The 15,763-nt window shown below is 39.8% G+C and overlaps 1 protein-coding gene across 1 annotated transcript in view; it reads right to left on the bottom strand.

Annotated features, from left to right (window-relative positions):
* Positions 1-235: 235 nt before the first annotated feature.
* NIPAL2 (NIPA like domain containing 2) overlaps positions 236-15,763 on the bottom strand; it is a 50,255-nt gene continuing 34,727 nt past the window's right edge. The window contains exons 7-11 of the mRNA XM_060775649.2: positions 12,689-12,824; positions 7,473-7,561; positions 3,569-3,632; positions 1,646-1,740; positions 236-1,302 (exon numbers count right to left, since the gene is read on the bottom strand). Coding sequence (XP_060631632.2) covers positions 1,208-1,302; positions 1,646-1,740; positions 3,569-3,632; positions 7,473-7,561; positions 12,689-12,824 — 479 coding nt within the window. The 3' untranslated portion in view covers positions 236-1,207. The remainder of the gene's footprint in view (positions 1,303-1,645; positions 1,741-3,568; positions 3,633-7,472; positions 7,562-12,688; positions 12,825-15,763) is intronic.

Genomic DNA, 15,763 nt, shown 5'->3' with positions numbered 1-15,763 from the left:
TTACCTGTCTCTGTTGCCACAGCAACTGGTCAAAATACTCTGGAGAGCTAATGGCCTTTGCCAGGTTCCCTTGCTGATATCAGTAAAGGTGTCAGCATGGCCAGAGAGAAGGAGGTGAGCTCAGTTCACATTAAAGAAGAAAAGTCCTGGAAATCCGGGTTTGATTTGTGGTCCACTTTGGGTTACAGGGCTGGTGTAGACAAGCCCATAGACTCTCACACAAAACCACCATGGCCCTAGGGAACAGCACGTTTATTCTGAGTAGCTCAGCATGTCCACAAATACGTTAACACTCATATATAATAAATATGCTGAAAATGGATCACAGATGAAAAAGATTACTTATTACAAGAATTCTGCTGGCCGATCATAAATGCATAACAAACAGTTTGTATCTTAGTTAGTATCTGAAACATAGATGGAGGGAAAGCTTCTGCCCCATCTTCTTCTCTTTATGGAGAGGGCCAACACAGTCAGTGGTGAGGAATGATAGGGGCTGGAGTCAACTACAGCGGCTGAAGATTTCCAACCCTTTCAAGGCCTATTGCAGGCAAATACTTAGAAGTCATTATGATGAATGGCTGAGGGTGAATTTCCACAACTAGACTTACAATCCAAATACATGTGGGGTTATTCATACACTATCTGGAACTTGGAAAAATCACTTCTTCAAGTTCTGACACTGTCGATGCAACATCCAACAGTTGTCAGCTCTGATAAATAGTTGGGTGTGTATGCCATAAGCATTAGTTTTTACAGTATGCATGGCCAACTTATCTCATTTGATTTAACAGAACCACTTTTAAGTCTATGGCATCAGGGATAACTCTGCACCATATTGTATTGTAATTAACCAGTGAGACTGTTTGCAGAAAGCAGTCGGCATGTGACCCAGCTGTATCTGTATCTCCACACATTTGGCTAGAGAAAAGAAAGCAATCACAAAAAGGGCCATTGCACAAGGGAAACACCCAAGTCCGTTTAATGACAGCTTGCTCCCCTTCCCCGAAGTACAATAGCTGGCTTTGGTTGCAACATATTTGTGATAGTCAGGGGATCCCCAAAGAGGATTACATTGCCATAAGAGCTGTCAGAATAAAATAGCTTGACACATAATGAACATGTGTGATAAAAGGGTGGTGTTGAATCTAAAGCAAATAAATGGAAGGTTTTTCTTGTTAACTGGAATTTAAGATGCTCTTTTCTCTTAGCTTTGAGTCTTCACAGGGTTACTTTCATTACATAAAGAGCCGTAGGATAAGCCATTTGAATCTGGTTGTATTTTCTGCTCCATCTTCTTCCCTGTGGGATTAAAAGGAAAAGTAATATAAAAAATGCTTAGAGCAAATATGACGAATCCAAACTAACAGATTTAATTGTTTTCTCCCCCAAAAGATTTCTCACCACAAGGATCGCTTTGTTTTTCTATGATAGATTGTGACAACAGGATGGAACTAATTCAAGATGATTTCTTTCAAAAATCAAGTGGAAATAGGAAAATAAATTAAGTGAAAATCAATTTTCATTAAAAATGATGGGAAGAGGCTTGTGATGTGGTTTTTCTTTTCAGCTTTTCCATTAATGGATGGTTTTCAGTTGCATGACTAAGGATGACAGGCAAAATAGTTCCACCATTGGAACTTACCAGGAATGTGTCCATGGTCAATATAAAAGCTTGTCAAACATTCCTTGTCTCGATTCCTGGTGAGTATAAATACGCCGACAAATGACAAAAAACACCTGCAGAAGCATTGTCAAAATAATGAAAACATGTATCAGCATCCCTTGTATTAGAAACAGACTTTTGAAGAAAGAGACCAGATAGAATAGACTCAATCTCTTAGGATCCCCTCCTGACATTGTATTAATGATTTTGAATCTAGTAATGTTTGGATATTTGAGCCATGTGGCCATGGCATTTTGGATTATCATGGTTATGCTCACTGGGGAATTTCTAGAATCCCAAAAAGTAACTTTTCCAACCTGTGCAAGACTGTGATGCAACTTCTCCCACAGCCCATTGATGTTCAGATAGAAGGGAAGACAGTAAATCCTTTGGCATAACCCATAACTCTCACCCTAATAAATCATAGCCTTCCCAACAACATTCCAAACTTTTAATCAGGCTGTCACAAAGATACATTGTGGTGGTGTAATGGGTTAAACTCTTGTGCTGGCAGGACTGCTGACCAAGAGGTCAGCGGTTCGAATCCAGGGAGACTGGGTTGAGTTCCCTCTGTCAGTTCCAGCAGGGACATGAGAGAAGCCTCCCACAAGGATGGTAAAACATCAAACATCCAAGTGTCCCCTAGAAAATGTCCTTGCAGATGGCCAATTCTCTCACACCAGAAATGACTTTCAGTTTCTCAAGTCGCTCCTGATGAGAAAAACAGGGAAAAAATCCAAAGATTTCTTCCATTGGAAAAATAATTGGGAATGTTAAACCGTAACCCTAACCAAGCATGCCCAGTCCACATGCTAAGCTTCAATCCATTAAAATCCTCAGATTTCAATCCATTAAAATCCTCAGCCAAAAACCGCATTGAGTCGCCGATTTAGGCTGAAAAATGCGGTATAAAAATAAAGCAAATAAATAAATAAATAAATAAATAAATAATTCTCCAGAATTTACACAAGATATCTTCTTTAAAAATCTTGAAACCCAGAATCATAGGATGGGAAGAAACCACAAGGGTCAGAGAATCCAATACTTTGCAATCCATGAACACAGAACCAAAGCACCCCTGACAGATGGCCATCCCCCTTTGCTTAAAAACTTTTCGAGCAGGAGACTCCACCGCACTCCGAGATAGCACTGCTGAAAACATCTTCCTATTAGCAAGTTCTTCCTCATGTTTAGGTAGAATCTCTTTCCCTGCAATTTGAATCTATTTCTCCATTATGTCCTAGCCTCCAGAGCAGCACAACACAAACTTGTTGCGCAGCAAGCAGATTCTAGCCAATGTCCCAAGCCCAAATGCAAAAGACTCACAGACCAGAGGAAAATGAACAGAAAAAATATTTACTCTTAATAGCAGAGATGAAAAACAAACTTGCAATGTTGCATACAAAAAACAAACAGTGCAAGAAACTTACATAGTCTTTGTAAGTAACACAAAATAAGGCATCTTCATCTTAAGTCAAATGAGAGAGCAAAACATAAACCTTGAGTAAACAACTATTCCACCATAGCCTCCTTTAGAGCAGCATAACAACTTCTCTCCAACCTGCTCCCTGGAGCAGAGCCTTTGAGCATAGACCTCCTCAGAGAAAAAGCTCTCTACCACCCCACTCTATTCTAAAAAACCCATAGTTATACCCCATCAGGTGTGCCCCAAGCTTGCTGGTTGACCTACATTACCAGCTGCACATAATGATTACCATCATAAGGTTTTTTCTTCAATACACACACACACTTGGTCCTGCTACAACTTATTGTAACAAAACTTGTACCCTCCTAGATGAGACATACTGTACTTTCAAATATTGTAACATACTTTCAAACACAAGCAATAACATCAACAGATTGAACACGTACTGCAAATAGTTTTCCAGTGGTCATACTTACCCAAAGAAAAACATGAAACCATTCAGCAAGCCTGTGTCTGCAAATTCCTGATAAAATATGCCCCCTGGATTAAGACAAAACCCCAAATATTATTAACCCCAAAAATTTGCCAAGAACTGAACACATTCTACAGGGTGTTTAAAAAGCACGGACATCATTTGAAATTGCTATATTTTTGCAAACACCAGCCACCCATGAATTATACTCTTATCACTTGAAAGGGAAGGGCATAGATTTACAAATGATTACTGTGTCAGTGGTTCTCAAACCTGTGGGTTTCAGATGTGTCAGCCTTCAACTCCCAGAAATCCTAACAGCTGGTAAACTGGCTGGGATTTCTGGTAGTTGTAGGCCAAAACACCTGGGGACCCACAGGTTGAGAACCACTGTATTAGATGCTTATCTCAGCACATAAACAGCCTTTAGCCTCAGTCATTCACGAAACCGCAACCACCATCTTCCTTCTTTTTAGTTAATCTTTAAGGTGCTGCAAGAGTTCTTTATTATAGACTAACATGGCAATGTCTTTAAATATACATATTGTTGATTTGTTGTTGTTGATAAGGATGATGGCATGTGAACCTTGGAAGAAGGAAAAGGGGGACAATATGCCAGAACAAGAGCTTCCATCAGTCTCAGCCTCCTTGGATCAATTTTGACAAAATGAAAACTTTAGTTTATTAACTCGCATATTACATTGCCTGAAACAGGCCTCTTCCTTGATTTGGGATATTCCAGAATACAACTACCAATATTCCCTAGCCGGCATGACCAATGGAAGATACTTTTGGTGCCAAATATCTGATGGGCATCAGGTTAGGGACATCTGGATTGAAGGCTGATGTGTGAATTGCCATTACTAAATTTCATGCTGATTTGTCACCCAGTCTTAAAGAAATGGAGTGCTAAGCTTAAGATCCGGAATAACCATACTGACACTAATCCTGAAGTGGCTGGGCCATGATAATGACCGTGGATAAGAGCATATGCTTGTTTCTGCAGCTTCCAGCTTGTTATTCCATTTTTACTGAATGCCCAGTAATTGCATGTAGCTGGCAAGCACATATGCCAGCAGACTGGGAATGCTTCCTAAGGCTAATTGATTTGCAGAGGAGCACTTTCCGTGGCCAATAATTAATAATGATACCAGTTTTGCATTTGCAAACCTGGCATGCATGGGCTAAGTTTCTTTACTTCGGCTTTTAATAGGACTTTATCCAGGTCAAATTCAGTATGAGTGAGGATATTTAGGAGTTGGCACAGCAGCGCACAAAATCAAATGCTCTGTTTAGTTACATCATTACAGCTGTTTTAGGTCACTCTTTCCTCTGGATCATACAGCATAGGGCTATTTTAACCCAGCTGCTGAACCAATCCATATTTTTTTAAGCTTTGGTGAGCTTCGAATAAGTAATTGACATAAACTAATGGAATTTTTGTATGCAGATCTCCTGAAAAAAACAATGACAGAGCAGCCCCTTGTGTGTGTTAAAGGGGTAATAAAAGTTATAGTAACAATAACTTTTTGGCTCACTGCAAAATGCAGCATATTGGTCCCACTTTGCTCGCTTCTTCTTAGCACAGCATACAATTTGAGGGAATTGGAGTCTCCTTTTGATTGTATCTGGTTCAAAAGTTCTCACCCAGGATAAAATCTTAATAGCTTAAAATGGGCTTTGGATTCATTCTAATTCCTTCTTTTTCACCTGGTACATACAGCCTGCTGAAACAAAATATGCATTCATCTACAAGGCACAGCTGGTTGCTATCTTAGGGGCTTGCTTCGTCATTGCTGAAATTACTTTAGCAGGTAAGAGAGAATGAGAAGCCAGAGAGTGCATGGGAAAACCATTCATTGTATGTCAATGCAAGTACCTGTAATAAACCCGTAAAACAGCATAGATGGGAAATGTCAACCCTGAGAAAACTACATTTTGATGACATTAGATTTTGTCCCCACGGAGGACCTGGTTAACCACTTTTAAATCCTGTTGGTTTCAATGGGGCAGTTAAGCACAACCTTTTCTCTCTCCCTACCACTGCAATCAATGAGACTTAAAAGGGCTTAGCTTTGGCTCCACTGTGTGCTTTTATATATTACACAAGGGGAATGCTGAGCTTGGGAAAGTTACTGTTTTGGACACATGCTCAAATCCTGCAGCCAGCTTGGTAATTTTTCCAACCTTCAGGGCAATGTTCATCATTTTGAGAGGCAGCATGTATTTCAGAGTGTCCTTGGGGAATCCTGCGAGAAATCTCTGGGCACTACATCCAGCAACACAGAAGTGCTTCTCCTTAGGGACAGTTTAGGAGTTTCAGTAGCGGTCAGCCACTGCAGTTTCAGGAGCCCTGACCCACGAAGAGATATTTTGTCCCCATTGACACAGTGTCCTCAGAGGAATGACTAGTAGCCATTCACTTGGAAGATACCATTTTGATGAGACAAAACTGTATTCCATATGGCTTGTCCTTCATAAATCTCTGGTCATCAATAATCAGAGCGCTGGAAGGCCATGCAGTCCAACCCCATTGAAGAATACACCATCCAAGTCCTCCTGACAGGCGGCTATCCAGTCTTTGCTTAATATTCTCCAGAGAAGGAAACTCAACCTGACTCCAAGGCAGCATATTCCATTGCCAAACAGCTCTGACTGTCAGGAAATTCTTCCTAATGTTTAGGTGGGCTCTCCGAAGGCTATGCAGACCAACACTATTCAGAAACACACTATCCAAGCCCTCCTGACAAATGGCCAGCCAACCTCTGCTTAATAACCTCCAGGCTAGACTCTATCAGACTCAAAGGCAGCATAATCCATAGTCGAATTGCTCTAACCCCATTGACACAGTGTCCTCAGAGGAATGACCAGTAGCAATACACTTGGAAGATACTATTTTGATGAGACAAAACAGTATTCCATGTTACCTGTCCTTCATAAATCTCTGGTCATCTGCCCTTTATAATTCTCCTCTCCAATTTCTTGTGGAAGAGCAGTTTATTTGTCTTCTCCCTTTTAAAAAGTTCTCACCTATTTTCTTTTTCTTTCCCCAATAAGGGACCTAAATACAACTATTAGTCTATTAGAGTATCAATTGAATTCAGCACAATTCTATTTTATAACAATTGTATTTAGTCCTAACTGGAGTAGAACAGCGAGTGTGGTGTAGTTATTTCAACCTTGGGCTATGATTTTGCGGGCTAGGATTTGAGTCCATGAAAATCCACTGGTGACTTTGGACATGTCACACTCTCTTTGTTAATTATGACAAAATGAAAAATTTAGTTTATTAACTCACATATTACATTGCCAAACAAATCTAAACAAATATTGCCAAGAAAATCCCATGATAGGTCTGCCAAAACTTGGAAATGACTTGAAGGCACACAACAACACACTACAGTATACACAATGAATTAGGACTTATTCATTTTCTGTTGATTCTGTGGGTCTACTCAAGCTGAGAATAACAATGTCATTTAGACTTTTGGAAGCAACTGAGACCTCAACTCATTTCGGTAAGTCTACTTGCGTTCTCACTGCTTGAGCAAGTTAAAGGAGGAGAAAGAAGGCTTTAGCCGTACTCTTTGCAGGCTTTCTCTTGGTGCCACCTCCTTCATAGTAACATTTGAACATAGGATAATGTCTTTTCACTGACTTCTCCCAGGGTCTGAAACTTTTCTCTTAGAGAAGCTAGGAAAGCTTCCTCTTTGCTTTTTTTCTGTCCAATGGAAACTTTTATATTCCCACAGAGTTTTAGGAATTGACTGCAAGGGATTTTAATGGTGTGTTATTCTAAAGACTTTTATATTTTGTCTCATTAATGGATTTGTTTTAAATGGTTTTGGATTGCCTCATCATAGGTGTTTTCATGGTGAAAGACATTCAGACTTGATTTATACACTGACCTGCCAAGATAGCACTAATAGTGAAGAACATATAGTTGATTAGGATGACTTCTCCAGCATCATAGAGCTTCATTGCTTGGTCCAAGAACCTAAGGGAAGATAGGAAATACATTTTACAGGCATGTCAATAGGTATGCAAAACCTAAGTGAAGCTTCCACAAACTGGTATCCTCTAGATCAGTGGTTCTCAACCTGTGGGTCACCAGGTGTTTTGGCCTACAACTCCCAGAAATCCCAGCCAGCTTACCAGCTATTAGCATTTCTGGAAGTTGAAGGCCAAAACATCTGGGGACCCACAGGTTGAGAAACACTGCTCTAGGTCACCAGTTTGAGGCCAACAACTGTCGTGGGCGGAAATCACATTGTGCAGTTTTTACCCATGCCAAAGTGCACATGGCAGTTTGTTTGTTTAATTTGATTGCATAGAAAACATAAACACGAACAAAAAACTAGAATGAAACAAGGTGTTTTGAGGTTTTTTGGTGCAAGACCCTACAATACGGTTTATTTATGCTCAGAGTGATATTCCGAAACAGTTTGGGATATGCCAATGCCACACAAAAACTGTGAAAAATGATTGCCACAGTATTATTCCTGTAATGACGAAGGCTTTCATGGCCAGAATCACTGGGTTGTTGTGAGTTTTCCAGGCTGTATGGCCATGTTCCAGAAGCATTCTCTACTGATGTTTCACCTGCATATATTACAGGCATCCTCAGAGATTGTGAGGTCTGTTAGAAACTAGGAAAAATGGGGGAAAGAACTCTTGTCTGTTTGAGGCAAGTGTGAATGTTTCAATTGGCCACCTTGATTAACATTAACAAGCTTCTTACTGCCTGGGGGAATCCTTTGTTGGGAGGTGATTAGCTGGCCTCATTGTTTCTTGTCTAGAATACCCCTGTTTTTTGAGTGTTGTTCTTTGTATACTGTTATGATTTTGGAGTTTTTTAATACTGGTAGCCAGATTTTGTTCATTTACATTTTTGGTTTGCATTCCACTGCTATATATACCACATTTTCCTAGTTTCCAACAAGCCTCACAAACTCTGAGGATGCCTGCCATAGATGCAGGTGAAACATCGGGAGAGAATGCTTCTGGAACATGGCCATACAGCCCGGAAAACTCACAAAACCCTTCTTTTCTTCTAAGCACCAGGAAACTCATCTGGAAACTATTGGGCAGTTACAAGTGTGTAACCAAGGGTTAAAAAGGTAAAAGTAAAGGTAAAGGTTTTCCCCTGACATTAAGTCCAATCGTGTCCAGCTCAGCGGTGTGGTGCTCATCTCCATTTCTATGCCGAAGAGCTGGCGTTGTCTGTAGACACCTCCAAGGTCATGTAGCTGACATGACTGCATGGAGTGCCGTTACCTTCCTGCCGTGGTGGTACCTATTGATCTCTTCACATTTGCATGTTTTTGAACTGCTGGTTGGCAGAAGCTGGGGCTGACAGCGCAAGCTCACGCCGCTTCCTGGATTCGAACCTGTGACCTTTCGGTCAACAAGCTCAGCAGCTCAGTGTTTTAACCCACTGTGCCCCCGATTATGAACTCATAATTGTTTCATATTCACAGTCCCAGTTTCATATTCATGATCATGCCGATGATCTGTAATTTACAGAATACATACAGACGATGATAACCTTCCAAATCCAAATTCCTGGGTAGTAGCCGCTGCAATTAATGAGGGTCTGCTTCCCTAGTGCCTTGGATGCAGTCAGCTGATGGTCCCACCTTTGTGCAAGCAATCTCCATCATGAGAAGGAATTGTGACCAGGATCCTGATTCTGTCTGTTGCACCAGAAATTGCTCACAGCAGAAGGTGGGAATGTCAGTCACTTGCTTCACAACCAACAGGGGAACAGACCCCCACCTCCATTGATTACAGTGGCTGTTGCCTGGTAAGTGGGGATTGCGGGGATCAGGACAGGATTGACTATGTATGCATTCATGGATCCCCAACAGGATTTTGGCACTCATTTTTGCCCATAAAGCAAATAAGTGCATGTGTTCTTTCCATCCCCATCACAAACTCATCAGATCAAGTTTTTCAACCTCACACACAAATCCTCTGTATGGGTTTACTGCCAGTCAGAGCAGAAAATACTCTGCTAGGTGGAGAAATGATCTGACCTAAAGTAAAAACAAATTCCTTCATTTTCCTGATAATAAGTCTGGACCTTACAGAACTGATGCAAATTACTGGAGCGTTACATTATATCATTATTGATTTGGGGGTGAATGTGGATAGTTATTTCAAAGTTTTATCAAAGTTCTGAAGCAGAGAGGAGAAACCACTAAAGCTTGAAAACTGTGGGAGACAAAGGACAAAAAATCAAGACCTTACACTCGAGACCAAAAATATAAATATTGAAAATGTTTGAATAGAGGAACACTAGAAATGGCTCGCGATATGTGTAAGACCAGCTCCTAGTCTGTTTTAGACATTAAAGAGTGACTGCATGGCTATTTCATCAACTGTTGAGCAGTCTCCATGGAACTGTAAAAATAAAATAAAATCCTACATATTCATGGATAGTCAGGATTTCAAAGTCACTGCAACACCTCATTACTTTTGGCCACTTGTTCCAATGTCAGCCTGAAGAAATCCAACACAAATGCATGGAGATGTTGCAAAAGTGTGGTGGATTAAATGAATTGCTGTAAATGAGGTTTGGGTTAGCTTTGGTTGCAAGCTATTATTGAAAGAGCTGGACCAGTAGTTAAAAGTAAAAGAGGCAAAGTCCCTGGTTCAAAACTTGTCATTACTATCTACACACAGGATGGTTTTAGGTAAGTTGCAGTTAAGAACACAAGATCCACTAGCTCTATATTCTGTTCCTTACCAACCAAATCCCTGAAAACAACCCTGCGCCATAGTTTTGTTTTGTGTTGAGAAGGGTGATTGCAGTGGGGTCACTCTTGTAAAGAGCATTTTGGATGTTTGAACTTGTTGCCCATGATTAAAGGTAAAGGTTTCCCCTTGACATTAAGTGTAGTTGTGTCCGACTAAGGGGGGTGGTGGTGCTCATCTCCATTTCTAAGCTGAAGAGCCGGTGTTGCCAACAGACACCTCCTAAGTCATGTGGCCGGCTTGACTGCATGGAGCGCCGTTACCTTCCCGCCAGAGCAGCACCTATTGATCTACTCACATTTGCAAGTTTTCAAAATGCTAGGTTGGCAGAAGCTGGGGCTAACAGCAGGGGCTCACCCACTCTCCAGATTTGAACGGCTGATCTTTTGGTCAGCAAGTTCAGCAGCTCAGTGGTTTAACCTGCTGAGCCACCTGGGGCTCCATGATTACTCCTCAATAATCTGTCTCTTCATACACATGAGTATCCTGAATACTTATGCTATTTCTCAGCATTACTTCTTTGTGCGGAAAGGAGTGGTTCCACTGGTGAGCTTATATAACGAAGCATACTTTGGATGCTCAGAATCTGATGCTCAAGTTCATTTTCATTAAATCCTATTTTTCATAGTTGGTGTTTGCGTGATGTATCACATTTTTGGTAAACACCACAGATAAAGAGAGAAAAGTACTTCGGCCAAAGCGTGAATAATAATTTCAATGAGTTCTGGAACTCCCTGCCAGTGACCAAGAAAGCTAGAAGTTTTTAAGATCAAGTCAGGGGGTGCTGTGGTTTTAGCTATGAATATTTTAATTAGTTTAAAGGGTTGTAACTGTTTATTTTTTTAAATACTATAAATATTTAATTCTACTTTAATGTTTGTATATTTTTAGGTTGCATTGTATTGGTTTTAATGTTAAGCAGTGTTGACTCTCTGTTTTAGAGGGAGAAAATGGGATATTAATAATATGCAAATTACTATCTCTTACCCTGTACTATCTAGTTTTAATTTAAACATTATTGTGCTCTCTAACTATCAAAGCCAGGTTAACCAGCCAGGAAGCAGTCTCAAAAAGATGTTTGAGTTCAATAAAAATGAGTTATAGAATCAAAGAGTTGGAAGAGACCTCATGGGCCATCCAGTCCAACCCCCTGCCAAGAAGCAGGAAAATCGCATTCAAAGCATCCCCGACAGATGGCCATCCAGCCTCTGTTTAAAAGCCTCCAAAGAAGGAGTCTCCACCACACTCCGAGGAGGAGAGTTCCACTGCCCTACAGCTCTCACCATTAGGAAGTTCTTCCTTGTGTTCAGGTGGAATCTCCTTTCTTGTAGTTTGAAGCCATTGTTCCACATCCTAGTCTCCAGGGCAGTAGAAAACAAGCTTTCTCCCTCTTCCCCGTGTCTTCCCCTTATATATTGATACATGGCCATCATGTCTCCTCTCAGCCTTCTTTTCTGCAGGTTAAACATGCCCAGCTCTTTAAGCTGCTCCTCATAGGGCTTGTTCTCCAGACCCTTGATCATTAAGTCTATTTCACTGCATTAGAGAAGTTTCTACCAGTGTCTATAGCACCTATTACTTTCCAGGCAGCATGATCAATGGATGGGAGTTCAATATATTTAAAGTGCAATGGGTTGGGAATGTTTAGTTCTAATATAGCACAACTCCAGTATCTGCAGTTTCATTTATCCATTTCTGTCCTCTCTAGGTATTTTCCAGCAAAATCTTATTATATTATTGGGCCAGAAGTCCTTCATTTAAATAGGGTTTGCTGTTATTTATGATTTCACATATCGACACAAAGTCCAGAAAGAGGTGCCCCATGGATATAAGGGCTGTGCTGTATACATAGACTCTCATAACTTAACAAACAAAAATGATTTCATCTGTGTTCATCTGTTCTATGGAGATCAAGTCAAGAAATAAAAGTGTGTCTTGCTACATTCTGTGAATGCAGAGCATTGAGAGAGAGATCAGCAAAAGTAGATCTGGGTGTTAGTGATGAACACTAAGGCTATGAGCGATAGTAAATGTCAAAGTAAGAAAGCAGCAGGAAGACAATAAAGCTCAGCTGACTTGAAATGTGCAAGTGCATTTAGGAAAAACCTGCATGGCTAGTTAACAGTGAAATAAAGCATCATGATCATAAATCAAACTGAGAAGTGAACTTATAATCATGCATCTGTTCCTGAAATAAGCAGCACTGAATATGGCAAAGGCCTGTCAAGATTTGGCTGTATTTCTAAGGCATAAGCCTAAGAATTAAATAAAAATTAATGTTTATAGCTGATGATGGGAAAACAAGTTAAGACATGAGAATATATATTTATACACACACACACACACATTCTTAAAAAAAACTTACTTCATTTGAAACACACAAGTTACTACCATGAGAATGAGCATGAGGTAAAAAATAAGGTAAGTCAACTGCATGTTCCCCTCCACAGAAAGCGTTATCATGGCTGCCACAGCTTTCACTGAAATGATGGTCATAGATGCTGGTGGGAAATAAACAAACAAATAAGTGAATATACACATAGAGTGGGTCCTTAGTATCATCTGGGGCTTGGTTTCGGAATCCCCCATGGATACCCAAATCTATAGATGATCAAGTCAAATTATGTACATTGGTGTAGTAAAATGGTGCTCCTTATATAAAGTGACGAAATCAAAGATTTAAAAAGAATTTAAAAGCAATTGTTGGTTGAATCCATGGATGCAAAATCTATGGAAACAGAGAGACAACTGTACACATACAAATAATCCAACAGACCTCACAACCTCTGAGGATACTTGCCATAGATGCAGGCAAAACATCAGGAGAGAATGCTTCTAGAACATGGCCATATAGCCCGAAAAAAGTACAACAACCCACAGAAATACTGAAATGACTGAAATTCTCCTGAATGCTGAGCTGGTTCCTATCTCCTCACTTTCAGCCAACTGGCAAAGAGCTTTTTAGACAAGAAATTAAACAAATAACATTGGGGGGGGGGGGGGGGACAGAATGGAGAATATTCCAATGAATATTCTCAATTTTAACTTCAAGAGCTGTTTATTTATTTACTGTATATATTCAAGTATAAGCCTAATTTTTCAGCCCTTTTTTTAGGCTAAAAAAGTCCCCCTCGGCTTATACTGGAGTCAAGGTTATTTATTATTTTACTTTGTTATAAATACATAATAAATGTATTATTATGATTACATGTATTATTTTATTATTGTTGTTGTTATTTCATTTATTATTTTGCTGTATTTATTATTGTTATTACTACATTATTTTACTCTATTATTGTTATTATTACATTTATTATTTTACTCTATTATTAGTGTTTTGCTCTATTATTATATTTATTATTTTACTCTCTATTATTGGAAGGATACGTAAGCACATTTACATTGAAGAAGATTAGAATAATAATCAGAGTTGGACAGTCTTATCTTAAATTACGATTTTATATATATATTCAAAAACATTTAACCTTCTGTTGCCTCAATTAATGTAATATTATTGGTATCTCTTTTTTTAATTTTACCAGTAGCTGCTGCATTTCCCACCCTTGACTAATACTCGAGTCCCAGTTTTCTGTGGTAAAATGGGGGGGGGGGGGGTTGTCATGTCGGAGAAACTGCAAGTCGCTCCTGGTGTGAGAGAATTGGTCATCTGCAAGGACGTTGCCCTGGGGACTCCCAGATGTTTTTATGTTTTTACCATCCTTGTTGGAGGCTTCTCTCATGTCCCTGCATGGAGAGCTGGAGCTGATAGAGGGAGCTCATCTGCGCTCTCCCCAGATTTGAACCTCAATCCTAATCTAAGATTAGGTGCCTCAATTTATATTCAGGTTGGCTTCTATTCAAGTATATATGGTACTTCATTTTTATCCCACCTTTCTATGGCTATAGGGACTTAAATTGGCCAGCAATAAATATGACACAATGCAAATCAAAACAATGTTAATGCATTAAAATATGACTATAAAAATATAAAACAATTAAACCCTTACATTCAAGACCCTTGCCTTCTGTTCAACTTGGATGCCAAGGTGAAAAATAACAGGAGAGAAATCCTGACAAGTTCCCTGCTGGCATGTGGCTTTGTGCAAGCAGAGTCAAATGGTGTAAAAAAATAGTAAAAAAGAATCCAATAAAATTCGCCATTTCCGTCCTTCCTGCTGACAGCTATATTGCTGGAAGGTGAAGATATTAAAGTAGACAGCATTATCAGCGACTGGCGGGGCCATTTCCACCCAGCTTCCATATAAGTTTAACAATCAGGCATAGGAAGCCCCTAAGAGCCTTTTAAAAATATTAAATACAGAAATTTGTTCTCCTGATGAACGTGAACCAAAGAAGGGGGTGAATTGGCTTTGTGGGCTCTGATAACGGATCTCATCTATTGAGTGCTGCAGCAGCTGAAAAAGTGACATCATTTGTAACAGCAGGAAGGCCAGAAATCCTGGTCACTTGTTCTGTATTGTAAATTCCAGATTAGCCATGAAGAAAGGTGGTTCTCAAGAAGCCAGTTTCCAGAGCTGCGCTTTATATGAACGTTGCTCTGCTCCCATTCCAAGGGAAATAAAACCTTCCCCGTGCCAACGAAACACAAGCCATTCTGGTTATTATGATTAGTGTGGCAGACATGTGTAAAGCCTCGTGACTTCTGGCAATTTGTACATAAGGATAAGAGATGCAATAGAGCTCTCACTGAACTAATTCACAACAAAATAACATCGATTATCTTGCAGGTTTACTCTTTGAATGCAGATCATGAGCAGCTGGGGAGTAGCAAACCCTCCAACTGTCCCAATTTGGCATGCTACTTTTTCAGATGCTTTTACAATGTCCCAGTTTCTCTCTTCTTTTCATACTTCACTCATTTACTTAAGTTGCCACAAACTTGAGTTCAAAGTAGTTTGTCGTCAATTAAGAATAGGGCGAATCTTGATCTTCCCAAGTGAAAGTCAACTGCTGCAATGCCTCCTAGCTTGCGTATTATTCCTCATTAGTTTTTGCTATCTTATTGACACTATAATGTTGTTTTACTGCACATGTTCTGGTTTTCAGTCAATTTTAAGTTATAAATTTTAAATGCACATTCTATCTCTATTATGCAAGTTAATATATATATTTATTTGTTTTAATATATGTATTTTAAGATAATGTGTTCTTTATTTATTTACAGCATTTATATTCTGTTCTTCTCACCCCGAAGGGGACTCTGGGCAGAACACAGAACAAATACACGGCAAACATTTAATGACGTTAGACATACAGGATAGACAGACAAATAGAGGTACATGTCATCATTTTTCCAACTTTAGCATCCTGGGGGTTATGCTTGATTCCGGCCACAGGAGGGTGCTGTCGCTCCATCCTCTATGACGACAAACCTAGACTTTCCTCCTGTTATTTGATCGCTGGCTTTTTTTAATGGTGT

This window comes from Anolis sagrei, chromosome 4, assembly GCF_037176765.1.
Source record: "Anolis sagrei isolate rAnoSag1 chromosome 4, rAnoSag1.mat, whole genome shotgun sequence".
NCBI classification, from domain to species: domain Eukaryota; kingdom Metazoa; phylum Chordata; class Lepidosauria; order Squamata; family Dactyloidae; genus Anolis; species Anolis sagrei.
Note: the sequence above shows the minus strand (reverse complement) of the source record. Positions and strands in the feature narration are given on the sequence as shown.